The 27816-nt window shown below is 47.4% G+C and overlaps 1 protein-coding gene across 2 annotated transcripts; it reads right to left on the reverse strand.

Annotated features, from left to right (window-relative positions):
* Positions 1-12469: 12469 nt before the first annotated feature.
* CYP2U1 (cytochrome P450 family 2 subfamily U member 1) lies at positions 12470-26657 on the reverse strand. 2 transcript variants are annotated; one of them, XM_084757838.1, is made up of 5 exons: positions 26136-26657; positions 20551-21189; positions 18104-18265; positions 16434-16601; positions 12470-14168 (listed from the first exon to the last, which is right to left on the reverse strand). In XM_084757838.1, exons 1-5 carry the CDS (start codon positions 26581-26583, stop codon positions 14134-14136), a joined length of 1452 nt encoding a protein of 483 aa, XP_084613964.1. In that variant the 5' UTR covers positions 26584-26657; the 3' UTR covers positions 12470-14133. The 2 variants fall into 2 exon arrangements, with proteins under 2 accessions (XP_084613964.1, XP_084613963.1); XM_084757837.1 differs by having other exon boundaries at positions 12470-14860.
* Positions 26658-27816: the final 1159 nt, after the last annotated feature.

The following is a 27816-nucleotide window of genomic DNA, read 5'->3' on the forward strand; positions in this document are numbered from 1 at the left end:
GGCCGGTGACGTTAGAGGCGGGGCCTCGAGCACGCCCCACCCACCAGCTTGACAAACTGCTGGTCTAGCCCGAGGGTGGCTCCAGGACTCAAGCAAGCAAACTCAAGGCAGAGCCAGAGGCCACCTGCTGTTGCCATCGCAACCTTGTGGGCTGGGGAAAGTCGTGATCCTGAGCATTGTTTAGGGTGAGAGCGGTAACCCCTGATAGAGAAGGCTGGAAAGGAACGTCTGGCCATTGGCTAACCTTCTGCCAATCATTGCGATAGTGTTACAGAATTGCGGTTGACTTTACTTCTAAAGGTTGATCTGCCCCCACAAACTCACCATCCACAGGGAAGCAATCCGTCCCCGTTTCCCCTCTGGAAGCAGCGATAGTTAATCCTGTGTGTACTGAATGACTGAATGTCCCTGCAAAAGCCTCATCTGTGTCTAATATTCTACAGAATAGAACTAACTTCTTATCTGTGGAGAGATGGAATGTTGGAGATAGTTCTCGCCGGCTGTTCCTAGTTACCTACCTCTGTATCTAACAGAGACAACTTTAGGAATGTGTTGCTCAGCAGGCTGCTCGCTCCCACCAGTCCAAAACTGAGACTGTTTGTTTTTCTTTTTAAGGCACAAAAAAATTAAAAAACAAAACAAGAAAAAGAGTCCTTTGCTCCAGGGCAACCTGCCTGCCCAGGGTCTTCACCAACATTCTGGCAAACGTATGGATTTACGGCTTTCTTCGTTGTGTCGCTATAAAAGTTTACGTTACCCTTCCTGCAGTGGAGCTTATCCTTCAGAACTGCTTCCACGCATGCTCCCTGTCGCAGGCGCTTGCACGTGGCTGAAAAAGATCGCTCCCTCATTCCCTTTGGAGCAAGGGCTTTATTTTGCGTTGATGCTTTGAATCTTGTTTTTATATTTAATTCTTCAGAATAAGCAAAGACCACTGAGTGCGACAAGTTTATATATATATATATATATATCTAGGAACAGAAGTGGAAGGTTACCCACAGAAACCTAACCGCTTGAAGAACAGGTAAATTTATAAAGAAAGAAATGTGAAGCAGCCATATGAAGAAGAATGCAAGACAGAGAGGAGAGGCCAGAGGCTCAGCTCAGAGAGCAGACTGGGAGAAAGAAGGCCCAATAAGGCCATGAAGTGACTTTCAACTTTGTTTTCATTTAGAAGTCATATCCAATGAAAGGCTAATTATAATCCAAGTTTGGTGCTGTGCCAGTATAATTTTTTTTCTTCCTTCTTTCTTCTCTTCAGTGTATGTCTGTGCACTACATGCAGGCCATATCCAAGGGGGCCAGAAAAGGGCATCAGATCCCTTAGAATGGAGTTACAGACTGTTGTGAGCCACCATGCATGTGGTCCTCTGGAAGAGCAGCCAGTGCTCTTAACCACTGAACCATCTCTCCAGCCCTACAGTGTATTCACAAATGGCATTTGTGTTGTAATCCCTGAGGTACGGAAAGTTTTCAGATCTCTGCTTTTCCTTGAGAAATAATGATAAACGTGTTGCAGTCCATTTGTGCTACTGTAACAAAATGCCCAAGTTTCTCCTGGGAGCAAGGAAAGGCCAAGTCAGGGTACTATCAGGCACTCTACCTGATGAAGACCCACTTTTGGCTCAAGGGTAGTTTCTTGTGACCTCAGATGGTTGGAGGGGCTAAACAGTGAATCTTGATTGTCCAGTTGAATGACTCTGGAACCAACTAAGAGAAACACCTCTGAAGAGCCCATGGGGGCATTTCAGAGAGGAGAAGATGTCCTACCAGAGTGGGCAGCACTTTTGGCCGAGTTGGGGGTGGGGTGCACCCTAGCTACGAAGAGATGCGAGAGAAAGAGTAGACTGCCTGGCTGCCTTCTCCTGATGGAGAGTGCCTCTACTCTGCAGTAGCTGCTGTGCGCATCTGTCCCTGCTCTCAGAACCTCGCCGAGGCCTTGCAACATGGCTGCAGCCCAGACTTTCTAGGATTCCAGGGCCAGACCGGGACTGCTGAGATGGCCAGCCTTGTGGACTGAGCAGTTATGAAATTCTCAGTGAGATTCTCAGCTCTCCAGCAGCAGACACCATTGATGGACATGCAAGCCCCAATTGTGTAAGCCAGACTAAGAAGTCCTAAAGCTTAACATCGATTCCTCTGTCCGTTCTATGCCTCTAGCATAGTGGTTCTCAACCTGTGGGTTGAGACCCCCTTTGGCCACCATGTAGCTCCAAAAATATTTACATTAACATTTCTAACAGCAGCAAAGTTACAGTTATAAAGTAGCAACAAAAATAATTATACGGTTGGGGTTACCACAACATGAGGAACTGTATTAAAGGGTCACAGCATTAGAAAGTTCGAGAACCACTGGTCTAGAGGGAGCTCTCTGGGATTTCTCTTCTAAGCCACTAGCCCCACCCAATTATCTCCCAAAGACCGTTTCCAGATGCTCCCACATTAGGTTTCAGTGTGTGAATTTGAAGAGGGGTCAAACACTATTGTAGTATTCCCTAGTGATTCTCAAATCCAGGGCTATCTATCACAAAGCAAAGTGCTGTGTAAAGACAGGAAACAAGAGGACTCTGAGTGGAAGGCCAGCCTGTGCTACGTGGCAAGCTCCTGTCTCAAAAAACCAAAAACAGTGGTGGCGCACACCTTTAATCCCAGCACTCAGAAGGCAAAGGCAGGCGTATTGCTGTGAGTTCGAGGCTAGCCTGACCTACAAGGTGAGTCCAAGACAGCCAAAGCTACACAGAGAAACCCTGTCTCAAAAAACCAAACCAAACAAACAAAAAACCCCACCCCCCCCTCCCCAATAAAACAAAAGAAAGAACAGCTGCAGGGCAAATTCTGGAATTCTGAAGCTGGCAGCTGAGGGCCATGTGACCTATAATGGCCTACTCTCTGTTTGATTTTTCCTATGTCAAGAGAAATGGTCCAAGAATAAAATCTTCAGATCTTCAGCAATTGTTCCCTGAACGTCATCCAGTGTAGTCTTGAGAAACAAAAAAGATCACCTCCGCCCTCCTCCTCCGTGCCAGCCAGATAACAGTTACAATGGAATAGTTCTTTTGCTGGGACTGTCGGCCTTCAGTGTTTGAGAGCCTGAGAGCCGTTTCTACGGACCCTGACTTGCACCTTCATTCGAATGGTGACAGGACTTTAAATCCCTTCTCTCTGCAGAAAGAGTGAGGCGCTAGCACTGGGCAAACAGGACCCTGCTTGCTTTGCTGAAGGAAGGGCCTGGCACAGAGGACTAGCTAAGTAACAATGGCCCCGTAGATGGATAATTGTAATACTTAGAACACAGCCAAACAGCATGAGTTGGGGCTGGGGAGATGGCTCTGAGGTATTTGCTGTTGCAAGCATGAGGACCTGCAGTCAAGATCCCTAGCACCTATGTAAAAACCTGGGTGAGGAGGTGTATACCCCTGATCCTAGCCCAGGAGAGGCAGTGATTGGAGAATCCCCGGGGGCGGGGGGATGGGGGTGGGGTGGAGCCCTTGATGGACAGCCAGTCTAGCCAATTAGTGAGCTCCAGCTTCAGTAAGAGACTGTATCACTGAGTAAGACAGAAAGAGATAAAGCAATAGGAAAACGCATTTTGCATCAACCTGTGGCCCCCACGTGTGTACTCTTTGACATGCGTGCTCACATACCTCATGGGCATACACACATATGCCCCCAGATACACAAAAGCAGCATCATTTGACAACATACCAGTAGGCTCTAAGAACAGCAGAAGCAGGTAACAGTAGTCCCTGTGCTTTACCAAGGTTGCATGGCCAGGCAGAGAAAGCTGGGCAGACAGCCCTTCCTAGGCACATACAGGGGCAGGATTTGGTAACAATCAAAAGCATTGGCCAGGGAGCAAATGCATCAAACAGGTTGTAATTTTCCTATTGTTTATGGAAAGTGAGTGACCTCTGGCTTCTGGGGGGAACAAATGGGAAGTAAACGTTCTTGTTTTATTGAATAAGTTTTAGGTTTCCTATATCAGAAAACAAAAAGTTGTGCTCCTTGGAGTGGTAGAACACCAAAGCCCAGAGTGTTGAGCCAAAGTTTCACTTACTGAAGAATACTTGACAACTGATGTTGACTGAGGTTTCGTGGGAATAAATTAATGATTTGCATAGCTAAGGAATGTAATCAGTGTGAGAGGTCACAGTCCTGTGTTCGCACAGCCCAACTGAAAACATCCTCCGAATGACAGACAAGCCAAGAGTTTGAACAACACTGGGTATTTTTACAAATTAATTTTATCAATTTCAGCTTTTAGGGAAAAAAGGTCATGGCTGACTTCACGTATGCGTCTGAGATTGTCTTATCATTCCAGCTGTTGCCCTTAAACCAACCACTCTCTAGCCACTTGGAAAACCTTTCTCTCTGTTCCAAAGCACAGGTGGCATTTCCAGCTCACACGATAAAACTAAAGTCTAGAAAGCCTAAAACACACAGCTCTTGAGAACAAAGCGGTTTCACTAAAACAAACCAAACACTTAAAGTGGCTGTTTACAGAAAATGCTGAATCAGGAAAATAAAATGCTTTGTGGAAAGTTGATGCCGTGTGGATTAAAACTTTTGAACCCTTGCATGCGTCGCCTGTGAACTCGTGCCTGTGGGATTTGTATGTCAGGATTCTCCTATTTTATAGCGGCAGGGGGTGGGGGGGAGGGGCGTCTGAATTGTTGAGAATGGACTGCTCTCATGCTCTCAGCCAACTATCTGTGGCATCTTTGCTTGAGATACAAGAATAGGCAAGCAGACCAGTGAGAATGGGGCAATGTAAATTCCTTACCACCCAAAGGGGAAATGGCGTGTGGACTATGTCTTTACAAACGAAAGGCTGGAACTGTTTTCTTAGGATTTCCATGGGCAAGGTTGTACGCTTCGAAAGTGAGTCATTTACTCAGCTTTAACTTTAAGGTGTTGCGTTTGGTTTCTCTCTCCCAGCATGCCAGCTAGCTTACCTTGTTGGAAGTGGTCCCAGGGAACAAAACGCAGAAGTCACAGGGTTTTTTGTGACCTACCTTCAAAAGTCTCACACTGTCATTTCCACAGCAGCCTGGTGTTTACATTGGTTCGTATTGATCAGCGTGGGAGGGAGGCGTACCAGGACTGTCTGGGTCATCCATCCTGGGCTCTGGCTACTGCGCTATCCCAAGGCCATAGAGAACTGTTACAAGACTCACTGTTTACTTGGCAGCATTGCAGTGTCCCTTTGTCACACACCACAGGTGCTTACATGCTGGGTCTATGAACTGCTCTTTTTCTCTGAGCTAGCGCCACACTGTCTTGCTCACACAGCTGCATGTAAGTTTGGGTACCTAATATGTTTTGTTTTTTTAATGTATGGATTTTTTTTTTTTTTTTTTTTTTTTTGCCTTGGCTGAATTCACTCATTGGTACTCAGGCCTGATCTCAGTGAGATTTGTGTTTAATTGATCTTAAGCGAACCATCAGTGTCCATATCTCTATTGAATGCCTGCGTGGTTCTAAAATCCTTGTAGGGCTGAGAACAGTTATCTAGTTAAACTCTACTCTGTGGAATAAAGGGAATCAAAACCCAAAGAAAGGGCAGGCACGCCAAAGTTACACAGACAACTGCAGGCATAGTGCTCCACCACAGACACCCTCTTGCCATCTGTGTCCCTGAGTATGTCGATACAGAAGCATCTCAACTTCCTACATCTAGGATCCGCACAGAGGTAGTTTTGGTAATTTGGCGGTGGGGATTAAGATATTATCTGTCCTTGGACACAGCCCAGTTGTTCAGTGGGAATCTATGTTAGGCAGAGCATCTGAAAGATGTCTTTCCTAATCTGGGACAGGGGAGGAAGGCAAGGCCTACAGAGAGCAGGACTCGGGTCTGAAGGATGCTCTGGAAGCACTCTGCCCATCTGCAAGTCACCTCTGGCCTCCATTGTGGTCCAGCTTTTCTGTGTTTACTTTCGTGAACCTGTGCAGGTGCTTTCCTTGCTATTACACCTCGCACCAACGAGGTAGAGAGAACACACAGCAAATGCAGTGCAGTAGCTCTAAACTAATCTCAGACCCTGAAAAAGGCTTTCATTTCCAATGTAGCTTTTGCCTTTAGATTTTTTTTTTTTTTTTGAGACAAGGTTTCTCTGTGTTTCATTTTGGCTGTCCTGGAACTCACTCTGTAGACCAGGCTGTCGTGGAACTCACAGAGACCCACCTGCCCCTGCCTCCCAAGTGCTGGGATTAAAGGCATACACTACCACGTCCCAGTTTGCCTTTAGATTTTTAATGGGAAGAATTTTTGTCCACAAGAGGGCAGCCAAGAGCTTCTTCAACCCACTTCTCTCAAGAGGGGGAGGGGGGCCTTGTTTAGACCTGATTGTGTTGTTTATTTTAACTGTGTGTAGGAGGCACATGTTCACCTATTTTTGTGGGTGTGGGTGTGGGCACATGGGTGCCACTGTTGTCAGCGGGCATGTAGAAGTCAGATGACGACTCCTGGGAGCTGAGTCTCTCCTTCCACTATGTTGAGGCCCAGGGATCAAACTCAGGTGGTCAGGCTTGACAGCAATCACCTTTGCTCACTGAGCCATCTTGTACACCCTGTCTATCCTACTTCTCCACAAATCTCATTCTCACATCTCTGTTTGTTTTGTTTTTGCGAGGACTGACTTTCATGAAGACCATCTACTTGACCATGAGTTTTGAGCTAGCCTATTGGAGCCTGGTGGGATCAGCAGTGGGCACACAACTGAAAACAGTGACACCCCCACCCCGGTCCCCCAGAATTTACCGGTAGCCAGCAGTTCAGCAGTATTTAGCAGTAAGGAGTATGGCTCCATGAGCCCTTCCCATGCATGCTTGGTTGTTGATGGGTAGTCCGTGCTGGCCCAGTGCAGGCAACCACAGCTGCTCTGAGTCCATGATTACAATGGGCATGCCAGCTCACAGCCCTTCCTCTTCCAGGGCTTGCATTCACTCCACCCTCTCTTCTACAGTGGTCCTGAGCCACTGTAGTTTTCTTTATATTTTTAAGTTTTATTTATTTTATGTGTATGACTGTTTACCTATATGTATATACACCGGACGTGTGCCTGGTGGTCCCAGAGATCAGTAGAGGGCATTGAATCCCCTGGAAGTACAGTCATGGATGGCTGTGCCACCATGTGGGTACTGGGAACCGAACCTGGGTCTTCTGCAAAAGTTTCAAGCGCTCTTAACCTTTGAGCCACTCCTCCAGCTCCGAGCTTTGTTTTTTTATTCAAAATAATCTTTTGAATGGGTGGATATTTAACCACATGACGTCATTGGTAGGAAGAACCATACTTCCGTTGTTTCTGCTAAGTCCTAAAGGTTGCTTTCTGGGAGTCTTGAGCATTTGGTGCAACTAGAGCAAGGGTTAGGGTCGGAACATGCAGATTTTCTTTCTGGACCTAAGGGCCTTTGGACTGCTCTGTTCATTTGGGATCTCCCCACTTCTTAAAGTACTAGGAAACTAAAATAGGTCAGCTTTAAATTTCCTTTAGTTCAAAAATTCTGTAATTAAAGAATCTGAGCCTATCATTGTAGCCTTCTTCTTCTTCTTCTTCTTCTTCTTCTTCTTCTTCTTCTTCTTCTTCTTCTTCTTCTTCTTCTTCTTCTTCTTCTTCTTCTTCTTCTTCTTCTTCTTCTTCTTCAAGGCAGGATCTCCTGTAGCCCAGCTGCTCTCAAACTCTATATGCAGGCAATGGATATTTGCTATGACCTTGAGTTCCTAATCCTACAAAGTGCTGTGATTATAGGCGTGCACACCATATCCAGTTCATCTTTGTGCTAGGCATCGAACCCAGGGCGTCCTGCATGCTAAGCAAGCAACCTATTAACCGAGCTACATCCCAGCTCCTTTTAGAACATTTTACTGAAAACGTTCAGTTTGACTCATGAAGAACAAGTAAGGCTTTGACCTTCTAGATGGTTATTAAAGTATTGTGAGCCAAACAGGCTCTTGGTTATCACGACCTTGTTGGTTTCAGGGGAGCAATCCACACAACCTGACAGGACACCACTCACTTATTCCTACATGCATGCTTATGAGAGAAAACTTGAGAAGCACAGAAAAGACGAAGAAGAAAACAAAACCCAGCCACATAAACTGCAAGTTGGCCCAGGTCCCTTTTCTGCTCATAACTCTGCTTGGTTAACAGCCAGCCTGACTTCAGCTCTCTCTACAACACTGCCCCCTTGCGGCCATGATTGCTTCTTGTCACTGTGGACTGATTCCGGGTCTGCTCTTCCCAGGAAGCTTTTGGGGACTGGGTGGGGGGTGGGGCGTAGGAGGAGGGTGGGAAGGGTGTGGGGGAGGGTATAAGGGAGGTTGGGAGGGGTGGGAAGGAGGGGGAGGGGGGTTAGGGATGGGGCGGTGTGGGGTTTTTTCTGTCCGGAGTCGTTCTTCCTATATATCCTCAGGACTCACCATTCTCTTCCTGTTTGTTTTCTCCCCAACAAAGTCACCTTCCAGGACGACTTTCTTTACCTCTTACCTAAAATTACAACCTCTCCCTGGCATTCTGCATTCTCTTTTCCAAGTTTTTTTTTTTCCTTTTAACCTTTCCTTAGCACACTGGCCATATTTTATCCACCTTACTCATGGTGCCTGGCTTGAAGGGCAGAGGGTGTTCCACTCCCTAAGCCATAGACTGCCGATGTCTTTCCTGCTGCCCCAAGGCCTAGATCAATCCTCTATGCGTGGGTGAAGGTTTCATCCATCCTATTTCATTGAGCTAAGACTGGGCGTCCAGAGCAGTGCTTCTCAACCTTCCTAATGCTGTGACCCTGCAACACAGTTCTCCATGACGTGGTGACCCCAGTCATAAAATTATTTCTGTTGCTACCTCATAACTGTAATCTGTGACTGTTATGAATTGTAATATGAATATCTGTGTTTTCCAATAGTCTTAGGCAACCTCAGCAATAGGGACTGTTTGACCCCCAAAGGGGTCGCAACCCTCAATTTGAGAACTACTGAACTAGGGCAGTATGGAGAATATCTGACACCCTATTTTGGCCTCTCATAGTCACACACAGGTGCCTGAACCCCTCCTGCACCCCCAGGTGCATAACACACACACACACACACACACACACACACACACACACACACACACACACACAAACTACCACTCTTTAAAACCTCAGAGGGTGTGGCTATATGCTGTGTTGTCTCATTGGCTGATGTGAATATTCTTGAACTATATTATTTAGTGACTTATTTCCATTGTGATTTCTGCTGAGACTGTTCAGCCAATAGCATTGTTCCTAATAAGCAGCTTTAAGATGAGGCTGAAGTTAAGATGAGCTAAGAGGATGTTTGCAGAGGAAATCATCTGTAGTGACTTTCTAATGCTGGGAACCTTGGAAAGAGTAAGCACCGTGAAGGGGCGGGGGGAGCTGTGCAAAGTTGAATTCACCTTCAGACAGGAGCTCCTGCTTCTAGATTCCATAAGCAGACAGGTGTCTACTCAAAATCTGGCCACTAGCAGGCCAGGAAGACAGTTCAGCGGGTAAAGGTGCTTGCTGCTAAGTCCAAAAGGATGTGCTCCGTTGAGCATTGGGAAGAGGGATGCTATCATGGCATCACGGTGCCTTCTGGGGCTCTGATTGTGACATTTTTCATTTGAGAGTTGGTAATGTGAGTTTGATACACTGTATGGAATTTTAGTCAGATATAACTATACATAAATAAATGCAAAACGTGCCTCTTTTGTCACATGAACATCTTTCTCATGAGTGTTTTGGGGCTAGGGTGGACAGTGTCTGGACAGTGGTCCCAGGGCTCCAGGCGATATGGCAGGCTCCTTGAGGATCTGAAGTTTTAGTTCGGCAGACTCTGCTTCTGGGGAAGGAGGCAAGCCAAGCCTCGGAGATTTCAAAACACTGGGAAGTGGGTGTGAGAGTTATGATGAGCAAATAGATGTTCATTGCTGGCACTGTCATCACAGTCCCAGAAACAACGCCATCTGCAGAGGAATCTGAGCATGGCGCCCCAGACTGAGACGATGCTTGGGGACCATCAAGCCTTGCTGCGTTAGCCTTTCCCCTTAGTGAAGACTTACCTCAGTGGGATTTACCATTCTATCAGGCATGGTGGTGCAACACTCAGGAGGCTGAGGCAAGGGGACTGTCATGAGTTCAAGGCCAGCCTGGACTACATAGTAGATACCAACCTTGGTTACACTGGGAGACTGTCTCAAAAAGCGAAAATAACAAAATAATCACTTAGCTAACGTGGTGGTTTAAGTAAGAATGGTCCCTAAGGTTCATGCACTTGAATGCTTAGACACCTAGACACTAGGGAACGGCATTGTTTGAAAGGATTAGAAGGACTAAGGGGTGTGGCCCTGTTGGAGGAAATGTGTCATTGGGGGTGGGCTTTGAGGTTTCAAAAGCCCATGCCAAGCCCAGTGTCTTTCTCTTGTCCTGTGGATCAGGCTGTAGCTCTCAGCAACTTCTCCAGTGCCATGCACGCCACCATGATGAAAATGGGCTAAACCTCTGAAACTGTAAGCAAGCCACAATAAATGCTTGACTTGGTCATGGAATCTTTTCATAGCAATAGAACAGTGACTAACACAGCTAATGAATCATTTATTAAACAAATGCCCATTTTAAATAAATCTTCTTTCTCGAAGCAACATAACAAAACTAAAGCAGACTCGAGGGTGCCAAATAATTTAATTTCTTTTCTTTTCTTTTCTTTTTTTAAATTGGTTTTTTAAAGACAGGGTTTCTCTGTGTACTCTTGGCTGTCCTAGACTTGCTTTGTAGACCAGATTAGCCTTGAACTCACGGCAATCCACCTGCTTCTGCCTCCCAAGTGCTGGGATTAAGGGCGTGCGGCACCACCGCCTGGACCAATTTAATTTCTTATGTGCCTTTATGCTGCTATTGCTTTTCCAACTGAGATGCCTACAGTAGGGCCACAGTCCCAATTAGTGGGAGACAGAGCTCAGTGGAAGGTTTGCCATGTTGCCCACTTGACCATCTACAGGGTCAAACCATTGCTTTCCCACAGAGTCACTTCATTCTTCATTTGCTCAGCAGATTCACCCAGCACTTGCGCAGTATCAGATGTTTGCTCCAGTGAGGCACAGGTATAGCTTGCACTTTGTATTCTGTGGACCAGCGGTGGGAGAGATGGGAGGTGGGAGGTGGGAGGTGTGGGAGATGGGAAATGAAGGAAGTGGGAGGGAGAAGACGGGAGATGGGAGGGATAGAACACAGAGAATATGAGAGGCAAAGGAGAATGGGGATGGGAGAGATAGGAGGGGGAAGATGGGGAGGGAGGAGAGGGAAGGCGGAGGGAGGGAGAGATAGGGAAGATGGGAGGGGAAGATGACAGGCACTAAGTTCAACGACATAAAGATAGTGGAAAGGCTCTGGAGGAAATAAGCTGTGAGGTCTGGGAGTTCTTGAAAATTCAGTTTTAATAGGAATGTGGGATGGGTCCTCTCTACAGCGCTGGTCCAAAGTGTGACCTACAGGAGGAAGAATGGCTTTGAAAAGGCTGGAGGGAGCTAGCTCATCCACTGACGATAAACGATGCTTCAGGTATTTAAACTTTTTTTCTGAGTGAAAGGAGCATCATAGGAAGACCATACAAAACCTCAAAACCACAGAGGGATGTATATGTGTAGGTATGTGTGTGATTGATCTATCTATCTATCTATCTATCTATCTATCTATCTATCTATCTAAGAAAAAGAGGGAGATGGGGCTGGAGGCATCTTGAGCAGTCCATGACTTTAAGGAGAGGGACAGATAGTGTGCTGAATAAACTTCCTCTGGGCCCTACACGCATTGTTTCATTTCAGTCTCTCCCTCTGACGTAAGTGTCATCTTCCTTGGTTAATGGCATTTCAGCAGGAGGACTGAAGGCAAATGGCCTCCATTTTTCTGGCTCCAGTCTTCAAATAGGCCTGGGAGCTTCAGAGAATGCACCAGGCAGCACTGCAGATGCCCAAACACCACTGTCTCAAACGCTAACTTCTAGGGACAGGCACTCAATAATATGCCACAAGACACATCCTTTTATCTGTGCACGGGTTTGTGGTGAGATGGAAGAAAACTGGGCTCAGCAGTTAAGAGCCCTTGTTCTTACAAAGAACTCAGGTTCAACTCTTAGCACCTATATGGCAGCTCACAACCATCTGTAACTCCAGTCCTAGGGGTGACATCCTCTTCTGGCCTCTGTGACACTAAGCACACATGTAGTGCACAGATGTGCATTCAGGCAAAACATTCACACACATAAAATGAATTATAAGAACATCTGGCTTGCTTGGGCATCTGTTTGTACCAGGTCCTCCGAGTGTCATATTTTAAAAAGAGTCACTCTAGGCCATGCCTGCACGACATTGTGGAATCTTTTCTGTGGAGGTCTGCTTCCTCTTTCATTTTGACTAAGATTTCATAAAACCAACTGCTAAGCAACTAACGACAAACACAAACCAGATATGACACCCTCTTCATTAGAATAAAAGGTTTAATAAGAGTTCCAAGAGCTCCATTAAAGATGAGGTCTAGACTTTGTTAGGCTTAGAAAACTGACTACAGTTATTTTTCACATTTCAGGTGAAGTGCAAAATGGTAAAATATCAGCAGGTTTGGGAAAAGCACAGGCCTTTTGTACTAGACATGTAAAGGGGTTTTCAAAGTGCTACAGCTTGAGGCACCGGATATTAAACTGCTGGGTAAACTTGGAATTCTGATGTCATCTCACTGAAGACAGAAGTCCTTTTCAAGTACGACATGAAGTCTTTGGTTAGGAGGTCTAGAAATCTTTGTGTGAGTCAAGGAAGACGGGGCTTGCAAATGCCAAGGTTTAAAAATCACACGACCTTCAGATCAGGACAAAGTATGATGCTCAGGCAACAGTATAACCTATTCGTGCACCACCTCATGCGCAGCGTATGCTGTCTCAGTCCCTCTACACGCAGTATGCTGGCCTAAAAACGATCTTCAAGACACCTAAAGATCAGCCTGTATTTCATTCATCTATCTATTTATTCTAAAAATGCTTATAATGTATGAGAAGGAAAAGTGTGGCAGAAAATACAGAAAATGCAGGATCAAAAAGTTAATCAATACTTGGTTATATAATATTCCACACTTCCTTTCTTCCTCACATGAGACTCTTATTCGGCAGCTGTTATTTTCCCTCAGTAAGCATTTAGGGCACCTGGGCAGAAGCCTGTGGGTGTGGCCAGCGGGAAGCTACTGGAAGCTTTCATTGTGTATTATGTTTCAGCAACTAAGGCATCATCCTAAATTTGCCTAAAAGGGTTAAACGATAAACGAAAGTTTAGTACAGTTTTGAACACTGGCTTACACAGGTAGGGCAAACTATACTGTGTTTTAAAACTATCCTGGACTGACAGTAATGAACCCAGAGGTGGGCATTTCCCCTGACCACCTTCACTGACTCACTCCCAAGTTGTCTGGGCATCCACATGGGTAAGGCATAGTGAGGAGGCAGCAGCGTGAAGCCTGGCCCAAAGAGTCCACTGGGATGAGGGTGAGCACAGGCGCCTGAGGCCAGCTTCAGGACCATATGGAGGCAATACTGAGAGGGGCTCACAGGCTGAGTATCTTAGAGACCTGGTAATGGCACTTCTTAACGATCGGCCTTGGCAATGCAAAGCCTCAGCTCCCTTGGTGTGAAGACTGCACCAACACACTGAGATGTACACTGTTGACTGTGAAGGATGGCTTCACCACCAATCAGCCTCATCCTGGGCAGCAAAAGGCCAATATGATAAATACATTTCCACAATCCCACACGGCCCTTGAAGGAGCCTTTAGAGGGATGTCCTATGAAGAAATGGCTTCTTGTTTTGGAGAGTATTTGAATCAGTAATACTATGGCTGGTGACACAACAGGAGATGAGGGTTCAAAGTCATTGGAATGAGAAATCACTTCTTGACCAATTCCACAATTCCATTATCAAATTCCTGAGTCCAGGATCCAGGGTCCAAACCAGGCAGAGCTGTACCTCTTGTACTCAGTTGAGCAAGGTGGACCTGTACTGTGTAGCCAGGCTCGTGGCTCACACAGCAGCAGACACACGGGTAGACAATAACCTCAAGAGATGCTTTGCTTTTCCTCAACAAACTGGGCAAGGGGTCAACTCATCTTAGCTCCATAAAAAGTAAAGAGCCCAGCCCTAAACAAAAAAGATACTCGTAAGATAAGCCCAAAGAAAGTGACACTGAATCTATACTAAAAAAAAAAAAAAAAAAAAAAGACAAGATAAGACAGACAGTAAATACGTCTGCCTCAATATTAACCTAGGTCTGCATCCCTTTCCAACCAGGTGTCCATGCTGAACACACTCCCCATTGTCAGGGGCATCGAAAGGTCTGAAGGAGGTCTACTCCTGAATTGCATTTGCTAACTAACAGCAGAGATGCATGATGCATTCAGTCCCCTCAGAGTTGAGAAGTGGACAGAAATCCCGTTATCCTCTTTTTACCATGGGACAATGGAGGCTGCTTCCATGCTTCCCTGCGGGCCGTGGGCATCCCTGCCATGCGAGGAGTCCTGCTGAGGAGCCCTCTCCGTCTCTCATCTGGAACTTCTCACATGCCGAGTTGATGGGCCCGGGCTCACCAGCAGCGGGAAGGCTGTCTAGGACACATATTGGCTGCCGTCCCCTCCTCTCTTCTCAGTAGCATCTTCATCTCTTTGAGACAGTTACGTTAAATGGGTGTGGGGCTAGTGTTAGACCAAATCTCCCAGTCATGGCGGGCTTCTCGGAACCCTCGGGTAAAGCAAAGGTGAAACTCTGCATGAGGCTCACGAACACCAGGAATAATTCCATCTTTGCCAGCTGCTCTCCCATGCACACCCGCTTCCCTGAAAGTGAGAGCAGGGAAGGGACAATTATGACACATCCTGTTCTTTCGTAGCTGGTGTCTAACTGGAGTCTGTGGAGGGTTTAAAAGCAAAATCACCACATAAACCACGGTCTCCTTCAGTTTATCTGTCCACACCGGTTCACCTTTGACCTCCTAGTCACAAAGACAGGAACTAGGCATGGATCTGCAGCGGCGGCCACCCTACCTTCCCACTTCCTCACCTTCCCTGTCACCTGGAGGACTACAGGGAAGAAAGTGAGATGAAAGTTTCTGGAACTTTCTTGTTACCACAGAAAGCACCCTGTGTGCCTTAGTCTAGGAACCTAAAGAAAGACCTGACTACCTGAGCCTAGCAGATGTGGGGGTGGAGGTGGGGGCAGGGATGGGGGCGGGGATGGGGGTGGGGGAGGGTGGCAGGGGGTGGGGGTGGGGGGAGCTGTAACATGGTAGAAGCGCTTGCTCAGACCTGACCACCTGAGTTCAATCCCGGGGACCCACATGGTGGAAGGAGAGAGCTACCAGCTTTGAGTTGTCCTGTGAGCTACACGTCCCTCACCGCCACAAATGCACAAATAAAATAAGTAAGTAAATAAACAGTAATGTTAAAAAAAAAAAAGCTGTTCTTAACTCCAATAGTTCCTAACCTCCCTGCTTTTCAGGCCCCAAAGAGCCTAATAACCAGGAAGAGAAGAGCTCTAGTCATAAAGAAGCAGCCCCGCCCCGCCCCCTTCAGCCCCGCCCCCTTCAGCCCCGCCCCCGGCCTTCCTTCCTTCTTTCTCCCTGGGGATAGAATTGGAGCTCACACACGCAAGGCAAACAGAACACTGCACTGTTGAGTAACCTCTGTCCATAGCTCCACTTTTGGTTTTAGTTTTTGAAGAAAAAAAAAAAAGGTAACTCAGTAGATAAGAACCAGTTCCTTCAAGCTGTCTTCTGATCTGATCCCTACACCTACCCTCACATATACACATCTCCAACACGCACTGTTGGAAGACCCTGCTATTAAGGCTGCAGTCCCCCATGTCTGGATAGCTCTTCCAGCTTGCCGCAGAATGGAGGACTTCCTTTCCCAGTGGGGTTTCCTCTTCTTTGCCTGACCTTATCTGACGAGCACCTCTCGGTACAGATGCCTGCCTGACCTTACTTGGAGGATGGCCTTGCAACAGAGCCTCTTACACTTTGTGACGAAGCATATGAGTCCCACTCTTTCCCCCTGACCATAGAATAAATTAGGTACTGTGTCCTTCCTACCCTAAGAACCCTTATATACCTCACCTCTGAAACAATAAAATGAGCTGCCTCTCTGAACCTGATTCCTGCAAGTTTTCTCTGTTGTACTCAGAGCCATCCAAACCCCATTTGTTGCCTCTGCTCCCTTTGTCCTCGTGGGTAGGTGGCCAACAACACCTAGGGGAAGGGAAGGCCACAATACACACACACAGACACACACACTTGGGAGAAGGAAGACCACAACACACACACACACACACACACACACACACACACACACACACACACACACCCAATAATGATGAATTTAACACCAAATATTAAACCAGGGTATAACTGACCTATCCCAAAAGGAATAAAAGTTTCTCTTTTCAAAAGTTGTCCTTGGTCATCCAGAAATCGATCAGGGCAGAAGTCATCTGGCTTCTCCCAAATGGCTGGGTCTCTGTGTACTGACCACAAGTTGGGTAGGACCACTGTGCCTTTAGGAATGGTGTATCCTTGGAGGACTGTAGACAACAAGCGAGAACCAAGTCAGTGCTACGCTCTCGCTAACAGTTCTCTTCAAACCTCACTGTGTGAGGGTGAAAATATTTACCCGCTTAACACTGTAGTTGGCTGCGACCAAACTCTGAGATGCCTGAGAAAGGAGATAAGATCATATGAACTAGGACTTTTTCTCTGCTCCACCCAAGACCCAACCTGAGACAGGAGGAGTGGGGCTAGGTGTTGAATCAATGAGCCTAGATAGACTGTTAAAATCTTGGAAGGGTGCTGCTTACTGGCTTGCTTCTTATGAACTGCTCAGCCTGCTTTCTTATAGAACCCAGGACCATCAGCCCTGGGGATGGCACCACCCACAATAGGCTATACACCCCCTGCCCCATCAATCATAAATAAGAAAATACTCTATAGCAGGGTTTCTCACTTTGTGGGTGGAGACCTTTTTGGGAGTCCAACAACCCTTTCACAGGGGGCGCTAAGACCATCAGAAATATCAGACACTGAACTTTTAAAAAAAAATTACAATTTCTAATGGTAGCAAAATTAGTTACAAAGTAGCAACAAAAATAATTTTATGGTTGAGAGGTCACCAAAACATGAGGAATTGTACTAAAGGGTCTCAGCACTAGGAATGGTGAGAACCACTGTCCTACAGGCTTCCCTACAGCCCACTCCTACGGAGGCATTTTCTTAATTCAGGTTCCCTTCCCCCAGATGACTTTAGCTTGTGTCAAGTTGACATAAAACTATCCAGCACAGAATAGGGAGGCAAACTAAGATGAAAGCTCTGCAGAGAACTCAGCTCCCAAGCACTACCAGCTGGCAGGCTTAAGCGGTATATGCTGCAGGTGCTCTCTCTTCACTGGTGCTTCTAATGTGCACCCGGGGATGCCTCCAGAAGCCTTAAACCTGCCCTCCCCATCAGCCTCTACCTCTCTGCCTCTTGGAAACAGAGTTGTCCCTGAAGTCACAATTCTCCTGCCTCAGTCTCCCAAGGGCTGAGATTACAGGTGTGGGGCACCCCGCCTTATAAAGGGGAGGATAAAAGACACCGTGGACTCCACCAGGTGGACAAATGTCCCAGCCGGTGACAGGTTAAAGTTGGTGACCCTAGAATCAGGCTGGAACATTCCCACTTTTAAATAACTACACTTAGGTTACAGAATTTTAGAAACCAAAGGGGGCTAACTTCTAGCCAAAACGCTGAGTTCTACATTTACACTGGCTGCTCCTCTGACATCTAAGGACAGACTAGATGGGTCCCTTCAACGCCAGTTTCTCCTGCAGGACAGCTGACTTGAAGGACGGCGTCATCCGAGTTGGTGGCATAAGTATTCGTGCCCTGGAGGCCAGAAGACTCCCACTGGTGACTACAGTTCCTGAGCCAATGATGGCAGTTAAGGGTTGAAATAACCCCTGACCTAGCTCTGAGGTGACCACACCCCCTCCCCACAGTCGGAGGAGGACTTCCATGAGGGGCATGCAGCGACAGCAGATCCAGACTTGCCTGTTTCCTCTGAGGTCATGTGAGGAATGGCGAGCGGCACCACCATGGATAACCTCTGTACCTCCATGATGGTGGCTTCTGTGTACGGCATCTGGGCCTTGTCTGTGAGGGAAGGTACGCGATCACGACCAATGACTTTTTCAATTTCTTCATGAACCTTTTCTATGCAAAAGCGAAAGAACAAACCACAGGAGAGTTGAGTCAGCAATGTTATGCAAACTTTACCCACCAAGGGCTCAGCTGGCAATGGTGGCCTGAGTTGGGGTTGGTGGACAGGACAAACCATTGGGGGTGGGGCTCTGGCACACTGGGGCTTTGGAGGAAAGCACAATAGACTGGGCAAAAGGAACCACACTCTACACTCAGGGGCATTCAACGTTAAACTCTCATGTGACTCTTTTAAGCTCTAACACTATGCGAAAGTCCAAATTAATACCCAACAAACCTCCCCTTTGGGTTTACTATATATAGTTGAGAACAGCCCTCAAAAGCCTATGGTTGCAGGACTGTTCCCTACAGTGGTGTCATTATGGGGGGGGGGGGGGACCTTGTGGGAAGATTTAGGTTGGGGAGTGTGTCCTTGAACAGAATGGCTCTACCATGGCACCTCTGGTTTTTTCCTGCCCCAAGGAAACTCCTCACCACAATGCACTGCCTTACCACAGGCCCCGCTGCAAGAGAGCCGACTAGCCACAGACTGAAGCCACGAGCCCAAACGCTTCTCTCTGGTCACCTAATTACTAGCCATGCTTTGTCACAGCCTTTCAATGCTGGTCAGCACTGGGTTTATAGACATGTACCCCTCACCCACGTGGACTCTTGATATTTCAACATCTCATAAAATAATAAAAGCTGTTGTTTTAAGCATCTAATTTTGGGGATAGTCAGTCTGTGGCTTAGTAGTAGCTCGTTAAAGTAGGTCGCCACCATGACGTCCGTGGTAAGAAAAAGAAGACAGAACCTTCACGGAGTTCACCACTCCATCCCTGGCCTCTCTGTGTTCAGTCTCTGTAGCAGAACACTTGCAGCTGGGTGTTTTGTAGAGAAACCCTTAGCTCACAGTTTCAGAAGCTCCTCTTTGGTTACATCATAGCATGGCAGACAGCATGGTGGGAGGGAGAGGTCATATGGCAAGAAGGAATCCAGAGGGGCCCCGGGTAGGGGAGGGGGGGAGGCAAGGCCACCCATTTTACACTAACCCATGCTTACGGGTACTGACTAGGTTCCCATAAGTACTACATTAACCTGTTTGAGGATGTGAGAGAGAGCGTGGGAAAGGCATTCAACCATGCCTTAATATTTCTTCCTTTACATACTAGAACTCCTAAAAAATCTTGGGGTGCAGACTAAGCTTTCTCAAGCTCCTATGACTAATTGTCTTGCTGCAGGTTATCTCAAAGATTCTATGGCCTCGATATGACACCACTGAGGACCAAACTTATAGCACATGGACCTTTGGGAGATACTTTCAAATCATATCACGTGACAGCACATGGCACAAGGGACTATACTAAACATGGGGAACACATCCTGAGGTGTATCCCCAGCTAAGTGCAGTTTTATGCTGCGGGAAAACATGTTAGTCAATCACAGACCACATCAACAGGCGTGGTCCTGTAAGGTTACGTTGCCTAGTGACCCTGCGGTTACCTTAGTTTATGTGTACTCTGTGATGCTTGGATAATGATGAAATCATCTAGTGACATAGTCTCAGGGCATGTACCCATCACCACGTAACATGGGTGTTACAATCAGATAGTCCTGCCCAGCTGACTTTAGTCAGAAGGAGATCATAGTGGTGCAGCTCCCTGGCTCCGAAGATGGAGGAGATGAGGACCCGAAGTTGGAAAAGCCTGAGACAGTAAGGGAAAGAATGTTCCTCTGGGGCCTGCAAGATCAGCACAGCCCAGGCAACACCCTACCTTTACGCCAGTGAAGCAAATGTCATACTTCTGACTTACAGCAAATTCAGGTTTGTTTAAGTGACTAAGTTTGTAGTGAACACTTAGGGCTGAGGTAGAAACCAGTATATCTCGCTCCCCTATTGACCCAGCATTTACTGCCATTGCCACCCGCCATCTCCTGGGGGCTAATGTGGCTGTTCCAGCTGCGACTTTCACTGACTCTTTTGGGCTTGTATTCTCCATTTTTACAGCAAGATGAGCATTATGATGCCCTTAGCTCTAAAACACCCTACTTCCTTAACCATCCCTTACTCTCACAGATTTCACAGGGAACCGAACTCCAGAGCTGGAAGCAGGGGCAAGCAAGCTATGGCACTAGCCCATCTAGAAATCCGAGGCTTTACTGTTCATGTCTTAAACTTCCTATAAAATGCAGGTGCTCGTTTTGTTTTCCCAACCTGGAGCCCTGAGTACCTGGAGCCAGCAGATCACAGAGGCTACTACCTGCCTTTACCCTGAGTAAAGAACAAATCTATCAATTACTTTGCACGCTGGGGTTCAGTGACATATACAGCAGGCACCAAAGCAGAGAGTTGGTCGTGGTGTCGGTGCCGGCGATGAAGAGGTCCCCGATGATGTAGAACAGGTAATCCTCGGTGAAGCTGCTGCCACCGCCGCCGCTCTTCCTCTCCTCTGCCATGTGCAGAAGGTACATGTCTATGAAGTCCTGGGGGTTGCTGGCATCCAGAGACTCCTGATGCTCTTTGATGATGTTTTTAAGGAAGCAGGTTATGTCCCTTTCAATTTGCCTGAGTTCCTTAAATGGCCCAAAGGGAAGGTAGTAAAACCAGGGGCATATGTTGATGAGGAAGAGCTGGCTGTGCAGGCAGATTTCTAACCCCCGAGACATGAAATCCAGAACCTTTTTAAATTCCCTGTTGGTGTAGTCAAAGCGCTGGCCGAAGCACAGGGAGCAGATGATGTTAGAGACGGCATTGCTGATGATTGGGAAAGGGCTGAAGGGGGCGTCGCCATACTTTTCCATTTCTTCTTTTACGTACTTGAGCTCCTCAATAATCTTGGGCTCCAGGCTAAGCTTTCCCAAGCCAAAATGGCGAAGGGTTGAATGGGAGAATTTCCTCTGCTGTTTCCATATTGGACCATAGTGTGCAAACACAATTCCTGCAAAGGGCAGAGAGGAAGGTGAAAGCAAGGCCTGGGAAGAGCAAACGGGACCTATCAGGAGGTATATTTTGTATTTCCAAGTCTCCGGACCAAATGTAAATAAAGACAACCAGTCAAGCTTCATTAAAAAGACATTTGTTTCCAATAAAAGCTGAGTCTAAATTAGGATAATTTGCTATAAAGTTGTTATTATTTATTGTAACTCTTGCCAAAATGAAAAGTAAAGGGTTTTGATGTCTAAACTTATTGTACACTTAAATAGCTTTACATTTCAAAGCAGTAGATTCAGGCTTAGAAAACCTTTCAAACAAAAAGCACCCATACTCAAAGCACACATCTTCCAAACCCTGTGAACAGAAGTACAACCACAGCAGCAGACAGACACACGAGCAGAGCCCACACCGTTCTGGCCTCTGGCACAGTGCTGGCTACTCCAGCTGCCGGAGCTTGTACTCATCACGAGCATCAACAGCTGCATCCTAGCTGATCCTAACATATCTGTCTCCCAACACGAGACCCAACAGAGCTGCTCCTGGAGGTGCCAACTGTTACCAAATGCTCCTGACTTCCTGCCACCCACTTCATCCCTCTCATTTCCAAGGTGTCCTTTATCATCTTAGCCTGTTTTCCTTCCTGCTGGGAGCGGATGAAGTCCTGAGCAAATGTGTGTTGCGGACATGAGCATGGCCAAGTTAAGGACCCGGATGTCTCATACTAAGAAGCAGCAAAGCCTCCCCACTCCCCCCCAATCAGGTTCAAAGAAACAGCAAAAGCCTTCCTCTGGTCCACGTGTGGATGTGTTCAGGAAGTACTGAGTACAGCTTCCTCCTTCCTGATGCTGACAGCCTGAAACTGCTCCTCCATAGAGACCTCTTAGCAAAATGAGCTGATCCTGCCTCCTTTGCTCCTCTGTGTGCAATAACCCTGCCTCCTCGGTTCAGAAGCATAAAATAAATAAATGCATTGAGATTCCTGGCAGCTGGCTGTGCATCCCCACCGCCAGATCCCCGCTCTACACTACGAGTGTCTGTCCTTTCTTCATTTGTCCCTAGCCCTAGTTGGGTCAACTCCAAAGCTGTGCAGGTCACAGCATCTCTCTTCCCACACACACTGGTTACCTTGCTTGTCGCTGTGAGCAAATACCTTAAAGGAAGTTCCTTAAGGAAGAGAGGATTTCTTTTGCGTCTGGTTTGAGAGGGGACAGCCCGTGGTGGCTGGAAATGTGTGGCGGTGTGAGCACCTTGCAGCACAAGTCACAAGTGTTAGCTTGCTTGCTTAGACCTTTGTCGGGAAGGAGAAAGTTTGGACTAGGGGCTAGACTGACTTTAATCCACACTGAAGGCCCAGGGACCAGCTTCCTCTGACTGGGACCCACCCCCTAGAGGGTCTACAACTTCCCCCAAACACTATCACGATTTAGGACCAAGTGTTGAAACACACGAGCCCATGGGGGACAGTCCACACTCAGCCCACCCACACCATGTTCTGAATCCTTAGCATGGGGTGCGGAGTACACAACTGTTAATAAAGAAAGGCCTGGTTCTGTTGTTGAGTTCTTTCATACTCCAAGTCCCTCTATAAGGTGTCTTCCAAGGGTGGGGGTTCAGCTCAGCAGTACAGTGCATAACTAGCATGCAAAAACAAAACAAAACAAAACAAAACAAAACAAATCCCAGGGCTCAACCCCTGAAACAGGGGGAAAAAGAAGCATCTCAATCAATATAAACATTCATGTAGACAAATGCATGGATGAATATGGACTTCCTCCTCCAAAACTTTACAGACATCAGTAAATATCTTCAGGGGTGCAGCGATAAGCCATACAATATGTAAATCTTCACATAAATAGATGTAGGAACCAGGCCTGACTGGGCTGCCTGCCTGTCTTGCTGTTTCATGTCCTGTTTCTAGCAGCTTCCGCGTCTGTGTTTATGTTGGTTAGCTAGTCATGTTTACTGCTCTGAGAATGCACCCCTCCCTTCCTCGGGACTTTCCATCCTGTGTGCAATCACCTCTTGTGGGATTTCACCATCGAGTGGCATTCCTGTTTTGCTGCCTACAAAAAGACTCTTTGGACACTGAATAAAAGCTGCTGCCACTGCCACTGCTGCTGCTCTCTTAACATGAAGGACCCACTGTTTGTGTGTGTGTGTGTGTGTGTGTGTGTGTGTGTGTGTGTGTGTGTGTGTGTGTGTGTGTGTCTGTGTCTGTGTATTAAATCCGCAGTCCCTTGCCCTTGACTCAGTACCGTGGCGGCATGGGCACCACAAATCGACACTGCCAAATTATTTTAAGTAGGTTAAGAGTGGAGGTTAAGTAGGTTAAGTAGGTTAAGTAGGCAAAAGTACATCCACAAGTATATAAGCATCATCTGTTTAAAACAGCTGCCTGCTTGGTACTTGCAATTTTTATTTTTGCCGCTAGAGGGAGGAAATGTATCTCGTGTGGTTTTCATTAGTGGTTCTGTGATTGTCAGTGTGGGTCACAGAAGCTTTACACAGACAGCTTTCTTATTCAGGAGTCACACTACTGCATGGAGATTTTCTTCCTATATATTTTAAATTCATAGCCAACTTCCTCTCTCATCATGTGTTTTTTTTTAACTTTTAATGGTATTATTTATAAGCATAAGTTTTAATTTTAAAGATACCATGTGTGAATTTAGAAATAAATCTATTTATTTATCGTGTGTATGTGGCTGTGTGCCATGTGTTCATGCGCATGCCTGTGGGATCCAGAAGCAGGCACTGGGTGCCCTGCAGCTGGAGTTAGAGGTGGCTGAGAGCCTCCTGACATGAGAGCTGGAACTGAAGGGTCCTCTGAAAGAGCAGTATGTTCTTCTAACCGCCGAGCAATATCTCCAGCCCTCATGTTGCAGCCTACACTGGCCTTGAAGTTACATCAACCCTCCTGCCTCGGCCTCCTAACTGCTGAGACTAGAGGTGTGTGCCACTGTGCCTGTCCACGTCATCTTCGTTATGATTTGTGCTGAATGTTTTACTTTAGAAACCCTTTTCTACCAGAAATTCAGAAACATGCCGTTTTCTTATAAAATTTTAAGATGTTGACTTTGAGAACAGATTTCTGTTTGTTTATTTTTAAGCATTTATTTTTATTTCTGTCTATGCATGTTTTATCTGAATGTATGGATGTGCACCATGTGTGTGCCTGGTGCCTACGGAGACCAGAAGAGGGTGTTGGATTCCCTGGAACTGGAGTTACAGATGGTCGTGAGCTGCCATGTGGGTGCTGGGAACTGAACCTAGGCCCTCTGGAAGAACAACAGCAAACGCTCTTACTCACTGAGCCATTTCTCTAGTCCCCAGGTTTTGATTTTCTTCACATTTAATTCTCTATGATTTGCCTATAATTCCTGTAAGTGAACTATAAATACAAAGTATGTTTTTCTGTATAGATAACTGGGGGGTGGATAACACGTGTAGGCGGGTACATGAGGAGGCCAGAGGACGGGCTTGGGGTACCCCACTCTCTTCCTTATTCCACTGACTACCTCCTGCTGAATCAGAAGCTCAGCCCTACGCTGGTAGGCAGAAAGCGGAAGTGATTCTCCTGTCTCAGGGCTTGGAACACAAGCCAGAACGCTGGTCTGTTTACTGCAGCCTCTGGCTCTAAAGACAGGGAGTTGCCTCTTAAACTGGGTGAGGGATGGAAAGAACACTGGAGGTTGACGCCAAAGACGCATCTCCTGGTCTTCCTTCACTAGCGGACACAGCAGCTGGGTATTCTTGGTCCAGATTTCATTCAGAGTGAATTTTAATCTAGAAGTATCTTTCATGGTGGCTGTCATATGCCCATCCTGAACCCATCCCTAGCCAAGAGCCCAATAAGATGCAGTGTAGTCCAGAGCAATCATGTTCTATTTTCTGCAGAGGCTGGAGCGGTCTTAGGAACAAGAACGAACTATACTTTACACAGCATTCAAATTCTCCCTGCGTTTAGCCCAGTGCTCGCCGGTCTCCCTAGATCACAGGTGCCTCCAATCCCAGGGCCTTTCTGAGGCCCTGAAGGGAGCAGTTTCCATAGGAAAGTAACTAATGGGGAAAAAGATAGGATAATCAAAGTGTGAAGTCTGGGGCCACCCTCCTGAACGGAAGCACATATGCCATTTACAATGAAGTGATGGCTTCAGGCTTGGACTTCGCTGTGTAAAGACAGAATACAGGATTGACAGGTGGCTGAAGGATACAGATCAGCACCCTCGTTTCTGCTGAAGGAGATACACGTGGAGTACGGGGACAGAGCGGAAGTCCTGGGGCATAATAAATAGGCTATTTGAAATATCTATCCTCTTGCCCCCCCCTCCCAAATTAGTCAATATCTTTTGTTTCTTGAGACAGGGTTTCTCTGGACTCACTTTGTAGACCAGGCTGGCCTCGAACTCACAGCGACCCGCCTGCCTCTGCCTCCCAAGTGCTGGGATTAAAGGCATGAGCCACTACGCCCAGTTTTAGCCAGTATCTTTTAAATTTAACCTCAGGCAAATTCTTTAGACAAGAGCAGACAGCAGCCACATTCTTTGCCAAAATATTAGTGCCTTGAACCAACACATCCAGTTCAATAGTCTCCTAGCTTAGTTTCTGGACGTTCTTAAGGAAACATAGCTTCTTATACTTTTGCAATGGAAAGTCTCTGGGTGAAAAGAATGTTTTCCCCCTTTTCTAACATGGCCAACGTTTAGAAATGTTGGGGGTCAGACTTCAGTGGGGAGGCCTTATCTGAGACTGAGAAAGGAAGGTGGCCCTGGCTTTCACACGTTGGTAACCCCTCCCTCACTTTCCTATGCGTCCCCGACTTTAATCTAGAAGCCACGCCTCCCGCTCCTCTCCCAGGTCCCGGAGCAAGGCTGGGTGCAGGTAGGCAGGAGCAGGTGGTCACCTGCAACCCCAACCGTCCTGGGGATCCGGAGCCCACAGCGCACTCACCCTTCTCCTTGGTCAAGATGGATATGAGCGGCATCTGCGGGCGGTCACTGAACACTTCGGACTGCTGCACTAGCGCCTCGCGCACGCTGTGGAAGTCGCTGAGGACCACCACCAGGCGGTGGCCGATGAAAAAGCTGAAGACTTTGCCGTAGACATCGGCCAGCTTGGCCAGGAATACGTGCTGGCCCACAGACTCCTTCTGGCTGCCCGAACCCAGCCAGTACTGCAGCCGCAGGAAGCGTGGCACCAGCAAGTGCCCGAAGTTACCCACGAGTGGCCGGGGTGCGGGTCCCGGAGGGATGCCGCATGCGCGCTGCCACCGCAGCCAGACCCAGCCTAGCAGTACCGCCAGCCCGCAAAGCAGCAGCGCGCCTCCGGCCGCCCACCCCTGCGGCCCAGCTCCGGGCAGCTCCCCAGCCACGGGACTCGGGTCCCCGGGCGAGGACATGCTCTAAGTGCGGCCGGCGGCTAGCTCCGCAGCAGACGCACCGCGCCGGCATCTCGCCGGCAGCAAGGCTGGAAGGTCAGAGGCGGGGCAGGGCAAGGCGGGCACCCCGGATTGGCTGAGCTGCGTGACCCTCTCCGTGTCCTCCAGTCAGCTGCTCCGGCGTGGGTTGGGGGCGGGACGTCCTACCGGACACCTAGTGGTCCCAGGCAGATAAAGGCCCAGGGCAGCAGAACATAGCTGTCCCAAACCGTTTTTTTTTGTTTGTTTGTTTGTTTGTTTTGTCACGTTAGTGCTCTAGGCGTGGCAGGCTCCCCTGAGAGTGAGAGCTTTCTGTGGGTTTCTGCACGTGGCCTGATTATATCAAAACACTCACAGGGAGGGAAGGCTGACAGCTTAATTTATTGGCATTAGACCAGACCTGAGATGCTGTGCTCATAATACAAAATGTGATTTGTGGATATTCCAACAACTCGGCCCTTGAATCTGCTATTTGATGTCTCCTGAGCGATTTGCCTTCCTGTCATTTACAGGCCCAATGCTGGTGGTTTCTTGGTTAGGCCCTAGAATTGGCAAGGTTATACCAATTTTTATTTCTATTTTTGACAGCCTGGAACTCCTTATGTAGACCAGAATGGCCTCAAATTCGGAGATCCATCTGCCTCTGCCTCCAGGATGCGCCTACTAAAGGCATATGTACCATGTCTGCCCAAGGTTGAACTATTTTTTTATTTCTCTTTATTTTGTCAGCTGGAGGTCAAATGCTAGGTCTTGCTCGTGCTATTAAAGTGCTCCCCCCCCCCCCAACACACATACATTTTGAACACTATGGTGCATTATAAAAGTGGCCAAAGCTTGAAGGATGGTAACTTCTTTTCCAATTATTGTTTATTTTTCTACAAACAAGTGGTGTCATTCAGCATCTGGCGGATTGGCCTGGGTTCTGCGACAGGCAGGTTGGTCCAGGCACTGCTTGCCTCTGGACGAAAAGAAAACTGTCAGACATCCGGATCAAAGGTCCCAAGGCCCCGTTTCTCGCTTGGGGTGGGAGGTGGGGGCGGTGCTAGAGCACTTTAGGGTGAGGCTCGTCGCCTGGGCGCTAGGCCAGGTTCCTGGTCTCTCTGGGGAAGATGGAAAATGAGTTTTCCATGGAGTGTTAGACAGTTTGGCTCTTTCAGAATGAGACTGCAGGTCTCAGATGGCAGTGGAGACTCGGGAGCTCCACGAGCCTGTGAT

Source organism: Acomys minous (genome assembly GCF_964271855.1).
Source record: "Acomys minous genome assembly, chromosome: 14".
NCBI lineage: Eukaryota > Metazoa > Chordata > Mammalia > Rodentia > Muridae > Acomys > Acomys minous.

Bases quoted from the DNA above. Each gene is read 5' to 3' on its own strand.
- CYP2U1 (XM_084757837.1), bottom strand. From the start codon at position 26,583: ATGTCCTCGCCCGGGGACCCGAGTCCCGTGGCTGGGGAGCTGCCCGGA. The intron at 18,266-20,550 runs GTAATTGATAGA...GCTTTTGCATAG, and splicing joins ACTGAACCCCAGCGTGCAAA to AAAAGGTTCATGAAGAAATT. The intron at 16,602-18,103 runs GCAAGTCTGGAT...TGTTGTCTACAG, and splicing joins CATGACCTCAGAGGAAACAG to TCCTCCAAGGATACACCATT.